The 16693-nt window shown below is 39.3% G+C and overlaps 1 protein-coding gene across 3 annotated transcripts in view; it reads right to left on the bottom strand.

Annotated features, from left to right (window-relative positions):
- Window positions 1–16693, bottom strand: part of LOC124274585 (whirlin-like) — a 56003-nt gene that overhangs the window by 35992 nt on the left and 3318 nt on the right. For all 3 annotated transcript variants that reach the window (XM_046709949.1, XM_046709951.1, XM_046709950.1), the window contains exons 2-3: window positions 8803–10295; window positions 944–1093 (exon numbers count right to left, since the gene is read on the bottom strand). In XM_046709949.1, the coding sequence (XP_046565905.1) occupies window positions 944–1093; window positions 8803–9172 (520 nt within the window). In that variant the 5' untranslated portion in view covers window positions 9173–10295. The remainder of the gene's footprint in view (window positions 1–943; window positions 1094–8802; window positions 10296–16693) is intronic.

Here is a 16693-nt window from a genome sequence, read left to right as displayed (position 1 = left end):
GTGTTAAATTTCTGATGTCAGCATCATAAGACTATGAGCTAACTGAAATACTGTTCAAAGTGTCATTAAACCAAACTCTATCCCAATATCTCAGTACTTCCAAGACAATGATGTGAGATAAGTTCAACTGTTTTCCTACACACTTGCTTGAGGCTTCATGAAAGTTCAAATCGTGATATCCTTGTCACCCAAGCAAGTCTTAGTCATAGCAATTCTACATGCCGTGGGTGAGTGCTAGAATAAGGTGTCACAGCTTTGAACAGTTCTATTCATTAGGTTGTGTGCTCTACTGAAAAGCCACACAATATAGACCCAGCGATGACATAAAGGCTACTGTAATTTTACACAAACACAAAAAGGGCACTTCAAAACAACTTAAAACTGATATTTCCCACATGTACCCCAACTCTTTTTCATATATGAATGACTTGGCGAGAATAGACAACAAGAACCGATGCATGATTTCCGGGTTAGAACAGGTTCCCAACAACCTTTGCTTGTTGTATGATCTGACCTAATGGTTCTGGTATGCCAGGGTCACTGTCCTAGATGATAGCATGTCACATATCAGATGGTATGAGACACTGCTATAAAGATCAAACACTGGCTTGTCTGGTCCAGATTTCACAAATTGCTGCCATATAGCTGGAATGTGTCTGAGAGAAGCGTTAAACAACAAATACATGTAACAATGGAGGGACGCAACACAGTTACACTGTGTATGTTTGTAAACATTAACATCGTTATTACCTGGTGGACAAGGGATGTGTTGACACAAACTGTGCATCAGTTTATCAGGAAACAGGTTCAGTTACTGGTACGACTGTAATTAGTATTACAGAAAAGTTGTCTTCAGTCAACCCAGAACTCTGTTCATCCAGTCAACTCTCAAGTTAGGACACCAGTTACCACATATTCGAAGTGTCTCCTACATTCAACTCACCTGCTGTGGACCCGTCGTCGACCTCGCTAACGAAGATCCCAAGTCCGTGTTCAGAGCCCCCTCGTATGCTGAAGCCAAGGTTCTCGTCTCTATGGGGTATGACAATTACACGCAGGTCCGACCGGCCATTGGGAATGCTTGACCTCACAGCTACAAATGAGAACACTTAGTTACACAAGGCACCATGCTCCGACCCATACGGCTCTACCACGACAATATCACACCCATTTGCTGCCATAAATGCGCTTTGTCCAACACAAAAACATGCTTTGAATGCATTGACAGGCATTGAAGAGCAGGTAAAAGGTAGATCTCTCGGGCAGTCTATTGCAAATCTCCCCTCATTGAGCAGCTATAGCTCTGGGAGTTTGACCATGCTTGAAATATAAAGCATGACATTCTACATCTTGTATCACTCATTTACCAATATACTAGTCTGTCTCACAGTCCCTGAACCACATTATGTCCCCTACTGCCTAGCCCTTCCTTCAATGCTAAAGGGGGCGGTGGGGTAGCCTAGTGGTTAAAGCGTTGACTCGTCACGCCTAAGACCCGGGTTCGATTCCCCACATGGGCACAATGTGTTAAGCCCATTTCTGGTGTTCCCTGCCGTGATATTGCTGGAATATTGCTAAAAGCGGCGTAAAACCAAACTCAGTCAGTCAGTCAGTCAATGCTAAAGCCCTAAATGAAGCAAGTCTAAATTTCCTCAGGTGCAGGATGAATCTTCCTTCTCATTTGGGCTCTTTTCAATATAAAGGGATTATTTGTTACAATCAAAATTATATATTTTCAGAGACTAAACGTCACTCTACCAATATACCAATATAAGACACTGTGTTTGGGGATAAAATATTTGTCGTCTGTACACCAAATGAAAAAGCTTCATTCTTTTGTCACCATTGCACATGAAGCAATCAAGAGTTGATATTTTATTCATCCATACACCTATTTCTATTTAAAGGAGTGGCTGTACCCTCAAAGGGGGTTAAAGTATTGTAAAATTATTGTCCTCCTGAGAGGGTACGTAAGTCCCAAAACATACAAAGGAAATTTCAACTTACCAGATTCTTTAAACGTAGTACTTTTGTGATTTTAAATTATGGCTAAATTTGACTGCAATCACCAGCGGCTGAAGGGATGATGTAAATCCAGCTAGGGTCCATGCAAAAGTACTGTAAGTCCCCGTGGTCCCTAGTATGGTGATCCACCTTCAGTTGTTGGCGATCAATAACCGATTTTTACATTGTATTGTCCCAAAATAGTTTTCTACTTTTAAAGATATATGCTACCTAGTTGTACTGAACTCACGCTTTTTGTGATAATCACGGCGGTTACCTAGTTATAACTCATATTGTGATAATCTAGTAATTTTACTGTCCTTCGTTGACAGGGTTTTATATATTATATGTATGTATTGTGAATTTAGAACTAGGTTTAGTCACGGTATGGCTGGAATATTGCCGATGTGACATTAAATCTTAACTCATTCACTCACTTTTTAAAGGCCTTATAAGGACAGTTCACAATGATCAATTCTTGTCATATTTTTACGGTGCATGCTCAGTAGACTGAGATAAGTTGAACAAATTATGGTAGAAAAAAAAAAATATTAATGAAATGGCAAAACATTTTCGACTGCTTACCACATGAAATAATCCATTATCTTGAACATTTCAAAACATTATTTTATAATTGCAGAAATATATCACATCATACTTCATGACTCTTCTGATTATTTCATCAAAGGAATGAAAAACAACAACAGGAATATTAAAGTGTCAACTGTGTAGTTGTGGACATTTAAAGTGCAACCATTGAACTACATGTATTTCTGATCATATACGTATTGGGGTGTTACAATTCAATGGCATATTTAGTGAATTGAACCATATCCTTTCATGACTTCAATTCATTATTAGCGATCATTAGAATCAAATATTCATGAATTGTTCAGAAAGGAGTGTTTTTTACATGAATTTTTGTGATATATATCTAAGTGAGATATGCAAAATGGAATATATCCAAGCCATGCTGAATAATAGTCAACACTCTTACATATATTCAGTGTGACAGTAATGTGGCCATTGGTCATTGCCGTCATAAAATTATACTTTCATCATGGTCAAAGTAAGTAAAGAATATATTTTGTTATTATTTCACAGAATATTATGAATAACACATTAACACTTTAACTGCTGACTTAGTAATGTATTCATTACTCAATATTCGTATTTGTTACCAACTGATCGTGATACGCATCATATTCAACTCACAGTGTATTCGCTGCAGCCCTAATACTACTTGTATATGAATAGCTTTGAAAATAAGTAACATGTTGACAATGAACAAATACAGATGGGTACAGCTGGTCCACCCTTGTGTGATATAACGTATTCCCCTGTATCTGTGACATCACAATGAGAAGTAAATACCTGTGTATAAAGACTTACTGTTTACCCAGTATAATGAAACAAGTTGTCTCTCATGATCTCAAACAAAAGTATTTGTCAGTCCTGGTATGCTTGGCTGTCTACCAAATAATATTTTTTACTTTTTACTCAATAGTACCACACTTTGAAAAGAATGCAAACAATGTCTCTTTGTAAACTAATTACCTTGGTTGGGGACTAGACTTAAAAATTAATTTACTCCCTAAACTTCTAAGGCTGCCCACCCACCTGCCGAGTCTTTTCAGATAATCTAAAGATTTGGCGTAGAGTGGTATTCATCTATTGACTTTCACACACAGTAGAATTCAACAAATTTTCCCAGATTCACATCTGCATTTTCAAAAATAAACCGATTCCTCTGTACATAAATTCTGCATGTGTTGACAGTAGGGTCGCGCTAGACAGCCCTGAACCTAACTCTGAACATTTGCAATATGTAATGTCATACTTTTGAAGAGAGATACTTGAAATTTTATAAACTTGCATTTACAAGAACACATATCTTATCTTGATAAAAGTGGATAAAATTTCAAAATCACATATGACTTCAAAATACTTAGATAACAAGTACATTTCTGATTCCATAAACTACATGAAAAACACGTGTTTGACATGTCTCCTTCTCGTCTATCAGTTTGTTTGCCACATTTAGTTTTTTAACGTCACAATTCAAAGACGAAAACAACCTTGACCTTGACCCTATCAAGTGCTGAATCAGAGGAGAAAGCTGCGACATGCTTCAATTTATTTATATCAGGTACACTGCATGCTCTGTTAACAACCCTTTTGCATAACCACAAATGTTTCAGATTTTTAATTTACTTATCCAGCTTTTATCAACTAAACTTGAAATAGGTTTACACTCAAGATATATCAGTACATGACATCCGTGTCAAAAGATAAATTTTGAAAAGAAATTTAAGATATGCTTGAAAATTGAAGTAGTGTTGCTGCAGGAAAACACAGAAAATGTTTGTGGTTTGAAAGACCTTTTCATTGTCCTTGGGCACAACAGTCTGGAAGCGCATTGATCACATTAGTTTCATCAATTGTATTAATAATTGGTGAAGGTGGACAAGAGTTGCCTTGATGCCTTAGGGGACATAACCCACTCAGAGTTGCTTCCCCTAGTTGCACTGATCAAGGTTTGAATCCAGCTCTCCATGTTCTTGCTGATTATTAGCATATATCTGTGTCAAGCGTAAACACCTTTGATCTGAGTTGATTGCATTCCTCCTACACTGACGTCATGTGATGTAATTGTAACAGTCAAGAAATTTTTTAGTTCAATGATAAGATTTAAACCATGGACCTTGAGATCTGAGTCTGGATCTGTTGTCCACATGACAATAATGATTCACCCTGCCACGTCTGTTGTCATATGTGGGACACCACACCTTGGTACATACTAATGGTTACCAGATGGTATGTCCTAGGCAGTACAGTGGCAGAACAGTTGAGCACAAACACCATGCACATTTAATGTGAACATGCACAGCCCTACGTCTGAAACCAATGTAGTGGCCACAGAATCTCAGAATCCCATGATGTGATTTGAACGACAGATTGTCTGATCAAATGGCATGTCCACATGACCAAAGAGGTAAAGATTTTTTGTCTTGGCCAAAAGTCATGATATAATAATCAAGAGGCATTTACCCTTCACTCTGAAAACGTTTGTGTAATGGCGCACTTAGCAATATTCCAGCTGTGTGACAGAACTCTAAATAAATAAGTTCTACCTGTTCCAAAAGACAACAGTCAATTTGTCAGCAAGAATTTAACGGTCTTCAGAATCAACAAACTTACCATATAGGAACTATATTCTTGTATGTGTCCAACTGTTAATCACTTAACTCCCCTGTTAATACCACTGGCTCTGGGTGGGAGCCTCCTCTGTGGTGTGTAAAACGTCCTGGCGGTCTTCATGAGGACACAAAAGAGGGTAAGAGCCCGTGGCCCGGGAAGTGATTCGAATGAGTGAATCACAATACAATAACAAGCGTGGGTGCCCAGTATGACTGAATTTCGGTGGACAAGGTGTACAGTTGTTATTAGGACTGATACAATTATGATTATTGCAGTGTTCAAGATACTTAGGCAGTGGGGGTGTTCTCACAAAACATTTGGTGATTATTGTAGGGTGGCCATGGACTAGGGTATTGGGGTTGGTGGGTTCTCAGTAGGACCTAGTAGAGGTGTAGCGATACGGAAATGTCACGATATGATACATATCGCGATATCTTGGAACGATACTATTCGATTGATGCATATCACGATATGCCATCTTTAGTTATTTTCTTTAAAAAAGTATATTTTGATAGCAAGTAACAGTGTAAATTTTTACATAACCGTCAATTTCTAGTGAACATTAACAATTTTAAGGTCAACGATTCATAAATGATACGAAGAAAAATATTGATATATTTATCGTCAGATAATCGTCAGATCACTATTATCGATACTACAATATATCGTCACAGCTCTAGGACCTAGTCACCTGGATCCATGGTTAGTCACATGATATATTTTGTTCAAAATGTAAACAATAAAACTCCATGGTTACGATTCCAGTCAGCGATGTGGCATGTCTTTCTGACTATGCACACATTCCTTCTGACATAGAAGTGTGAGAATTGATAGTGCATATAAGAATGCTCATGAGATTTTTTTGTAAGTGTATATGTTTTTTTCCAGGGCTCTGGTGAAACAATTCCAAATTGGACATTTTGTCCCCAACTCTTGACATCTACACTGTCATAATTATCACTTTTATTGAAAATTAACATTATATTTTTAAACAAGTTACATTTTCATGACGTACACTGACTCTGATCTGATATATTGGGTACTACTGCACAACAGCTTGAACAGTCCCCCTTCCCTCCCTTCAACAGAACTAAACCTAAGATACACCTGACACCCATAACTCACACCCAACATGACAACGAATCAGAGTTACTAGGTCACTGTATTCAATAGCATATCAAGCTCAGGTGATTCAGGCCCATACAGCCTTTAAAGGTCATATTTCCATATGGCTGTCTTGCCACATAATCCCAGTGAGAAATGGGCTACGGAGACCAGCGGTGGCAGAAAGCAGGAAACCATTTCTTTAAGATGTGAGAAGGTTTTTATCATTCATTGTCAGGAACGTTCTGGACATCATCCATCAAGTATCTAATGGGTTCTTTTTAAAATTGTGCATTCAGATGTTTTGCAGTGAATATCAAGCTGGCTGAATATAATTCTGCACTGTGAGTGTGTGGGTTGTGCAAGGGAGGGTGGATAGCCGTTTCTGTGTGGATAGCCGTTTTTGTGAGGATAGGAATTATATAATTTAAAGAATACATCATTTTGGGTGGTAACCAAGTGTAATTGAAATAATCAGGAATACTGCTCTGTTCACCACAGATATACATGTACCGGTAATTACAATGTCAGATAGGGTGGTGGGGTAGCCTAGTGGTTAAAGTGTTCACTCGTCACACCAAAGATCTGGGTTTGATTCCCCTCATGGGCACAATGTGTGAAGCCCATATCTGTTCCACCCGCCGTGATATTATTGGAATATTGATAAAAGTGGTGTAAACTAAACTCACTCACACAACAATGTCAGATAAGGCTAATATTGCATATAACAAACCCATTATAGTTTCTCAGCAGAAGTAAATCAAGTTAACGAATGTGTGAATTGTGAATTTAGGGCATTATGCATTAATACTGACAGTTCAAAATGTCCTTAACACCTACTGTTAATATTGAACATTCTTGTTGTGTGTTCATCAAATATTAACCACATTTGTGCCTTTTAAACCCAATTGATCAACACACTTATTGGACACCAGTTCTTTTCCAGCATTGACAATTATTTCTCAGAATTTTAATAATTTGTTGACAATAATAGTTGCCTTGAAAGTCCATAAAATGGCTAGTGTTACTCCTGAGAAAACATGTTGGGCACTTTTAGATTTATGGTTCAGACACTCAATTGATGCCAAGGAAAAGGTTTGGAACCAACATTATTTTAATGAAAAATACACACAAGAATATACATGTACATGAAACACATTCACATGCATCCAAAGAAATTCTTAATGTTTCTGGGTTCAATTACAAGCAGCAACCTTTCTCACATTCTCATTTTGCCAGAATGATAGAAAACCAACAAGTTACTTTTGACTATCATACAGTTTGTGAAAAATTCTCATCTCTGGCCACCGTCATGACAGTTTAGTGATTCAGTCTATAAATACATGTCATTCCACCCTGTGACAATTTGTACAGGTAAGTGGTAGGGGTAAGGTTAAACCTGGGTTACAAGGTGTCATCTAGATCCACACACAGAAAACAGACTATCAGCCATGGTGACAGTACAGATTGTGTACATTAGTCTCAACAAGGATTAGTTTCTTCAATTGTATGAGGATAATGTAGCAGCCATGATGTTAAACTGTCAAGTCAGAAGTATGAGTTTGCTTCATCAGCCTGGTACAATATGTGAAGACAATTCTCGGTGTAGTTGGCCATGACAGTTGAGGTTTTGTTTGTGTATTTCTTGTTAAAGCAATATTCTTGTTGTAAGACAGTGATTAGACTAACAACTATTTTCTGAAATGAACGTGTTTTACAGATAAAACAGTTCCTAAATTATAATCATGAAATATAATGAAAAGGAACCCAGAGACTTTCTTCATTTTTACTTGCCCTACAATCTAGACTTGCATGGACTTTCTTAGATATACACGTATTTGTTTCTGGGTCTGTATCACAGACTAGACAGTGATGATCAAACCAGGACAAGACATTCAAGTGATTCACAGCATAACTAAGGTATTGGTTGCTGAATTTCAATGCCTACAGGGCGGTAGGGTAGCCTAGTGGTTAAAGCGGTTGCTTGTCATGCCTAAGATCCGGTGTTACAGGCCAAACTTTCCTCGGGGAAACTTTGGCCAAGGACAATCTTTCCCTGTGGAAACTTTGGCCTAGGCCAAACTCCTCCCAAACTAGGCTTAATCTTCCCCGGGGAAAGTTTGTCCACCCTTGTTTTCATGCTTATGTTTGTCTTGAAAATGTCAGAAACTTTCCCCGGGGTAAGGACATTCTAGGACAAAACTTCCTCAGGGAAAGTTTGGCCTAGGCCAGATTCTACCCGGTGAAAGTTTAGACCGGGGAAGAAATGGCCTGCTACACCGGGTTAATTTCCCCACAGGGGTACAATGTCTGAAGCCCATTTCTGGTGTCCCCTGCCATGATATTGCTGGAATATTGCTAAAAGCGGCATAATACCATACCTGCTCTTCCAGCAGCTCACTCGCTCCAATACTAACACAGATCTTCACAGGAGGTCAGAGTACTTAGATAAATTATTGATATAATTGACATGAAAATAAAGACAATACTTACATGGCGCCAAAGAATAGGTGTCAGGTTTTGATCCAATAGTGAAGTCAGTTCTTCCTTCTATCTTGTAGTCCAGCCTGGCAACGAATTTGTCGAAGTCGTGTTTGTCAAACTCGGACACGATGGTGCGTATGTAGGGCATGAGACGAAGCTTGCCTGGAGTGTTGATGATCTGGACCAGTTCCTGGCAGAAGATCTCGATGTGTCGTGATCGCTGGTACTTCTTGGCACAGCGGTACATGAACTCCTTCTCCGCCTCGGTCAGCAGGCTCCGTACCAGGTACTTGTAGTTCTTCTTTATCTCCCGCTTGGAGAGACCCACACCCGAGATGCTCTGATTCGACATTCTCTCTCGCTTCTTCACAAAAGCCATAGTAACTCCTTACGAGGACCCACGAAAAGGAGTATATTCCGAAAATCTGATAGCTCAAGGACACAAACTAAGGATTCAGTTTAAGTATGGATCTTAAGGAGATAGGGAAAAGACCAGGCTTAGGGTCTCCGCTTTGGGATGGATGTTTGGGACATGCTTAAGGATCCAGCTTCGTGATGCAGCTTAATGACACAACAGTAGGACTTAGTTCACAGCCTCATTTGATAAATTAACCTAACAATGCCCTGAATAAGACAATATGATAGAAATGCAATATTTCTAGCAGGGTATGAAAAAATGAGGCTTTAACTCATTGAGACAGCTACTCCACAGTCACAATATCCATTCAAGTTTCCGACTTTATCAAAAGGCGTGTAATCAGATTCATCAGTGTCATTCTACCGTTTGGGATCAATAGCGCCAACACAATGTCCTTCCATACACGGTTGTCCCATACCCTGGGGCAGATAAAGTCAGTGGAGTACAATCCTTTGATTTATGTCACTACAACACTACTTCTGACTGGGAATCCCAAGTGCACCAATCCCACTATTAGTTTCATGTAGTTGGCCTTTAAAACCTTGTCTTTACTCATTGTATAATGTCTCTTTACCCATTGTATAATGTCAGGGGCATGTTATAAATTATATTATACAATAGTTCTTGGTATGATATTTAACTCTTCACAAAAACACAATCCAAGTATCTACTACCGGGTACCCCTGAGAGGTCAGAGGTCAGAGAAACTCCATGTGTTCACTGAGTATCTACTTCCTGTTCTCGTCCTCTCTACACAACCCTAGTTGTTTTCCTTCCAACGTACAAAACACAGCCTGGTCATATATTTTGGAATTATATGTGCTTTCACTGACAGGTTTATGGGAGTGAGACGTGATTCATCAGGTAATCAATGAATGTGATCATCTCACCGATTCTTACATCACGAAAGGACTATTTTTCTTCGAAAACAGACGATTACTGTCATTCAGACCAGTGACCTTGTCGCGATGTCACTGATGTCATTAACCTCTGTGTCACGTCAGTGTAAACATCACAGTGGTGACGAAGTACCACAACTGTCACTCAGCCTGACACTCCCCGGTCTTCTGTCACAAAGGCAGAGCTGTAAGTAGAAGTGTAATAGCATTGTGAAACATGTCAAACACACAACAGGAGATGTGGAATTCACAAGATAATAGGGGAGGTAGGGGTAGCCTAATGGTTAAAGCGTCCGCTCGTTACGCTGAAGACCAGGGTTCGATTCCCCACATGACAGTGTGTGAAGCCCATTTCTGGTGTCCCCGCCGTGATATTGCTGGAATATTGCTAAAAGCGGTTTAAAACTAAACTCACTCACTCACTCACTCATGGCATAATATGGCAGCCTGCCTTGTACAATAGATTCTGGTCATTGTGTTCAACCATGGTGAGACTTGTTTACATTTATGTGTTAATACAGAAATACAATGCTGGTTATTTTCCTGAGAAACAATGTTTTTTGTCCTTAATAAATATATTCCAGACACGTGGACCTGTGTGGAAAGTATCATATATATCAGCCTGTACTTTCATAACACAGAAGAACATTGTGTGACTATGTGAACCTCACTGTGTAATATAACACAAATACACATAACAGCAGCTCAAATTCACAAAATAAATATTTATGCTAAGCCCAGGCTATTGTGAGCCAACTATATCAAATGACACCATTTTAATTGTGTTCCCATGTCCACATCCTGGTCACAGCGAAAAGAATGACACCAAAGAAATGCACCACTTTACAGACATTTAATACCTGGTGTATACACTACAGCCTATAGACCTGTCACCAAGAACCAAATGGCACCAGGGTAGTGTGCCAGTTTATAGCCTTTCAATACCTGGTGTATACGACTCGTACTACAACAGGACACTATACACCTAGTTCCTGTACAGTTTACATAGCTCTCTGTCCCAGTTTACTATTCCTATGATTTAATGTGATGTTCATGCTTCAAACACAGCCCCTACACCTTCATTCACAGCATGTAGTCTAGACTTGCTTCATGGCTGGTCTGACAGATAAATGTACTGTAATTCATCCTGCTTTAAACACAGCCCCTACACCTTCATTCATAGCATGTAGTCTAGTCTTGCTTCATGGCTGGTCTGACAGATAAATGTACTGTAATTCATCCTGCTTTAAACACAGCCCTTACACCTTCATTCACAGCATGTAGTCTAGTCTTGCTTCATGGCTGGTCTGACAGATAAATGTACTGTAATTCATCCTGCTTCAAACACAGCCCCTACACCTTCATTCACAGCATGTAGTCTAGTCTTGCTTCATGGCTGTTCTGACAGATAAATGTACTGTAATTCATCTTGCTTCAAACACTGCCCTTACACCTTCATTCACAGCATGTAGTCTAGTCTTGCTTCATGGCTGTTCTGACAGATAAATGTACTGTAATTCATCTTGCTTCAAACACTGCCCTTACACCTTCATTCACAGCATGTAGTCTAGTCTTGCTTCATGGCTGGTCTGACAGATAAATGTACTGTAATTCATCCTGCTTCAAACACAGCCCTTACACCTTCATTCACAGCATGTAGTCTAGTCTTGCTTCATGGCTGGTCTGACAGATAAATGTACTGTAATTCATCTTGCTTTAAACACAGCCCTTACACCTTCATTCACAGCATGTAGTCTAGACTTTCTTCATGGCTGTTCTGACAGATAAATGTACTGTAATTCATCTTGCTTCAAACACAGCCCTTACACCTTCATTCACAGCATGTAGTCTAGACTTGCTTCATGGCTGTTCTGACAGATAAACGTACTGTAATTCATCCTGCTTCAAACACAGCCCTTACACCTTCATTCATAGCATGTAGTCTAGACTTGCTTCATGGCTAGTCTTACAGATAAATGTACTGTAATTCATCCTGCTTCAAACACAGCCCTTACACCTTCATTCACAGCATGTAGTCTAGACTTGCTTCATGGCTGGTCTTACAGATAAATGTACTGTAATTCATCCTGCTTCAAACACAGCCCTTACACCTTCATTCATAGCATGTAGTCTAGACTTGCTTCATGGCTGTTCTGACAGATAAACGTACTGTAATTCATCCTGCTTCAAACACAGCCCTTACACCTTCATTCATAGCATGTAGTCTAGACTTGCTTCATGGCTGTTCTGACAGATAAACGTACTGTAATTCATCCTGCTTCAAACACAGCCCTTACACCTTCATTCACAGCATGTAGTCTAGACTTGCTTCATGGCTGTTCTGACAGATAAATGTACTGTAATTCATCCTGCTTCAAACACAGCCCTTACACTTCTTCATTCATAGCATGTAGTCTAGACTTGCTTCATGGCTGTTCTGACAGATAAATGTACTGTAATTCATCCTGCTTCAAACACAGCCCTTACACCTTCATTCATAGCATGTAGTCTAGACTTGCTTCATGGCTGGTCTGACAGATAAATGTACTGTAATTCATCCTGCTTCAAACACAGCCCTTACACCTTCATTCACAGCATGTAGTCTAGACTTGCTTCATGGCTGTTCTGACATAAATGTACTGTAATTCATCCTGCTTCAAACACAGCCCTTACACCTTCATTCATAGCATGTAGTCTAGACTTGCTTCATGGCTGGTCTGACAGATAAATGTACTGTAATTCATCCTGCTTCAAACACAGCCCTTACACCTTCATTCACAGCATGTAGTCTAGACTTGCTTCATGGCTGTTCTGACAGATAAACGTACTGTAATTCATCCTGCTTCAAACACAGCCCTTACACCTTCATTCACAGCATGTAGTCTAGACTTGCTTCATGGCTAGTCTTACAGATAAATGTACTGTAATTCATCCTGGTTTAAACACAGCCCTTACACCTTCATTCACAGCATGTAGTCTAGACTTTCTTCATGGCTGTTCTGACAGATAAATGTACTGTAATTCATCCTGCTTCAAACACAGCCCTTACACCTTCATTCATAGCATGTAGTCTAGACTTGCTTCATGGCTGGTCTGACAGATAAATGTACTGTAATTCATCCAGCTTTAAACACAGCCCTTACACCTTCATTCACAGCATGTAGTCTAGACTTGCTTCATGGCTGTTCTGACAGATAAATGTACTGTAATTCATCCTGCTTCAAACACAGCCCTTACACCTTCATTCACAGCATGTAGTCTAGACTTGCTTCATGGCTGTTCTGACAGATAAACGTACTGTAATTCATCCTGCTTCAAACACAGCCCTTACACCTTCATTCATAGCATGTAGTCTAGACTTGCTTCATGGCTAGTCTGACAGATAAATGTACTGTAATTCATCCTGCTTCAAACACAGCCCTTACACCTTCATTCATAGCATGTAGTCTAGACTTGCTTCATGGCTGGTCTGACAGATAAATGTACTGTAATTCATCCAGCTTTAAACACAGCCCTTACACCTTCATTCATAGCATGTAGTCTAGACTTGCTTCATGGCTGTTCTGACAGATAAATGTACTGTAATTCATCCTGCTTCAAACACAGCCCTTACACCTTCATTCACAGCATGTAGTCTAGACTTGCTTCATGGCTGTTCTGACATAAATGTACTGTAATTCATCTTGCTTCAAACACAGCCCTTACACCTTCATTCATAGCATGTAGTCTAGACTTGCTTCATGGCTGGTCTGACATAAATGTACTGTAATTCATCCTGCTTCAAACACAGCCCTTACACCTTCATTCACAGCATGTAGTCTAGACTTGCTTCATGGCTGGTCTGACAGATAAACGTACTGTTATTCATCCTGCTTCAAACACAGCCCTTACACCTTCATTCATAGCATGTAGTCTAGACTTGCTTCATGGCTAGTCTTACAGATAAATGTACTGTAATTCATCCTGCTTCAAACACAGCCCTTACACCTTCATTCATAGCATGTAGTCTAGACTTGCTTCATGGCTGGTCTGACATAAATGTACTGTAATTCATCCTGCTTCAAACACAGCCCTTACACCTTCATTCATAGCATGTAGTCTAGACTTGCTTCATGGCTGTTCTGACAGATAAACGTACTGTAATTCATCCTGCTTCAAACACAGCCCTTACACCTTCATTCATAGCATGTAGTCTAGACTTGCTTCATGGCTGGTCTGACATAAATGTACTGTAATTCATCCTGCTTCAAACACAGCCCTTACACCTTCATTCACAGCATGTAGTCTAGACTTGCTTCATGGCTAGTCTTACAGATAAATGTACTGTAATTCATCCTGCTTCAAACACAGCCCTTACACCTTCATTCATAGCATGTAGTCTAGACTTGCTTCATGGCTGTTCTGACAGATAAATGTACTGTAATTCATCCTGCTTCAAACACAGCCCTTACACCTTCATTCACAGCATGTAGTCTAGACTTGCTTCATGGCTAGTCTTACAGATAAATGTACTGTAATTCATCCTGCTTCAAACACAGCCCTTACACCTTCATTCACAGCATGTAGTCTAGACTTGCTTCATGGCTGTTCTGACAGATAAATGTACTGTAATTCATCCTGCTTCAAACACAGCCCTTACACCTTCATTCACAGCATGTAGTCTAGACTTGCTTCATGGCTAGTCTTACAGATAAATGTACTGTAATTCATCCTGCTTCAAACACAGCCCTTACACCTTCATTCACAGCATGTAGTCTAGACTTGCTTCATGGCTAGTCTGACAGATAAATGTACTGTAATTCATCCTGCTTCAAACACAGCCCTTACACCTTCATTCACAGCATGTAGTCTAGACTTGCTTCATGGCTGTTCTGACAGATAAATGTACTGTAATTCATCCTGCTTCAAACACAGCCCTTACACCTTCATTCACAGCATGTAGTCTAGACTTGCTTCATGGCTAGTCTTACAGATAAATGTACTGTAATTCATCCTGCTTCAAACACAGCCCTTACACCTTCATTCACAGCATGTAGTCTAGACTTGCTTCATGGCTGTACTGACTGAATATACTGTAATTTATCCTTTAAACTAGACTAACGCTAGGTCCAGATAAGCAGACATCTAAGGATGCCAGAGAAATGGTGTGGAACCAACTGCATTTTTTCATGAAAACCAACTGTGAATCAAATCTTTGACATTTTACACAATTATGGGCAAGGTGTTTATACACCAAGTTTTATCATGACTGCTAACCAAAGAGACTTGCAGGTCTCAAAGGAAATGATCATTGGTTTGAATCATTATTCCTAGATTAAATAAATAAAAAGTCCTTTCATCCTTAGATGTCTGCTTATCTGGACCCGCCTGTTTGAAGTAAGACTGTCTCACAGTCCCTGATCATGAACTGCATTGTTTTCCCTTCCTTCAGTGCTTTCAGCAATGCTAAAGCCTTAACTTAAAGGTCACATGCAACGTAAAACACAACTTTGCAGATTCTCATACCTTTCGGTATGGACATACCGAAACAAATCGTCAAAAATGCAAATTCAACTTATAAAGTTGAAAAATAACGCGATGAAGTAAATTAACTGTTTATATAATTTCAATTGTCTATTTCACCACACGTTCTTCTTACCGAGACACTTTCTCAGTTCGATACTTAAAAGCAATGTCATTATTTAGCGTTGACAGAATTTCTAACTGTGATATAGATATGTCGTTGTCACAGACAAAACTCAATGTCTTGTTTTATTGACACCTGTGAGTCTGCCTGCCTGTCTGCTAATGACAATATTCAATACACAGCTGCTATCACTGACCACATGCAATTTGAACTTAACACCAATCAGGCTATACACCATAAACAAAACGCATTGATTTATGGTCCGAGTTCGGTCTCTGTCACATTATGTAATTACACAGACAGGCAGGTGTGAGCTTGAACACATGACATGTTATGATGTCTGTTGATTGCAAAATGTTATACACAAAAAATGAGCATGTATTTACAAAACCCAACATCTCTATATCTACACACACAATGAGCCGTGAAGGCGGCATCTGCAAATGAACCAGCCGTTACACTTGAGTGCACACCCACCCGCTCTGACTGGGTTCGGTATCCCGGCTGCTTCGTTTCGAGGGAGGTAAACCAAAGTACAAAATATTGCACTTTTGATTGGCGATTATATGCTTATAATTTTGTTTATTTGTTTTTTCATAATCAGCAATGCATATTATATGTCATGAAGAAGTGATAATTGTGTTTTAATTATGTTTGATTTTTTGGTTGCGTGTGACCTTTAACCAAGTCTAGATTTCCTCATCTTCTATCTCACTGAAGCTCCTTTTCAATGTAATAGGAATTATTTGTGTCCATCAAAATTATATATATTCAGAAACTAAACGTCTACCTAAAGTGACCAGGAATTACATGTAATTGAAATACTGCTAAACTTTACTCACACACTGTTATAAGTATTGCCATATGGCTGTATTACAGCTGATGTGAGGTAAACATTTGAACTGACTCACTGTCAAGACAAATATTTGGTAACCTAAGAGAGGTGGTTGAAAATTT

Source organism: Haliotis rubra, unplaced genomic scaffold (assembly GCF_003918875.1).
Source record: "Haliotis rubra isolate DU_JTF1 unplaced genomic scaffold, ASM391887v1 Scf192, whole genome shotgun sequence".
Taxonomy (NCBI): Eukaryota; Metazoa; Mollusca; class Gastropoda; order Lepetellida; family Haliotidae; genus Haliotis; species Haliotis rubra.
The sequence above is the reverse complement of the archived record's forward strand: the minus strand, read 5'-3'. Positions and strand labels throughout refer to the sequence as shown.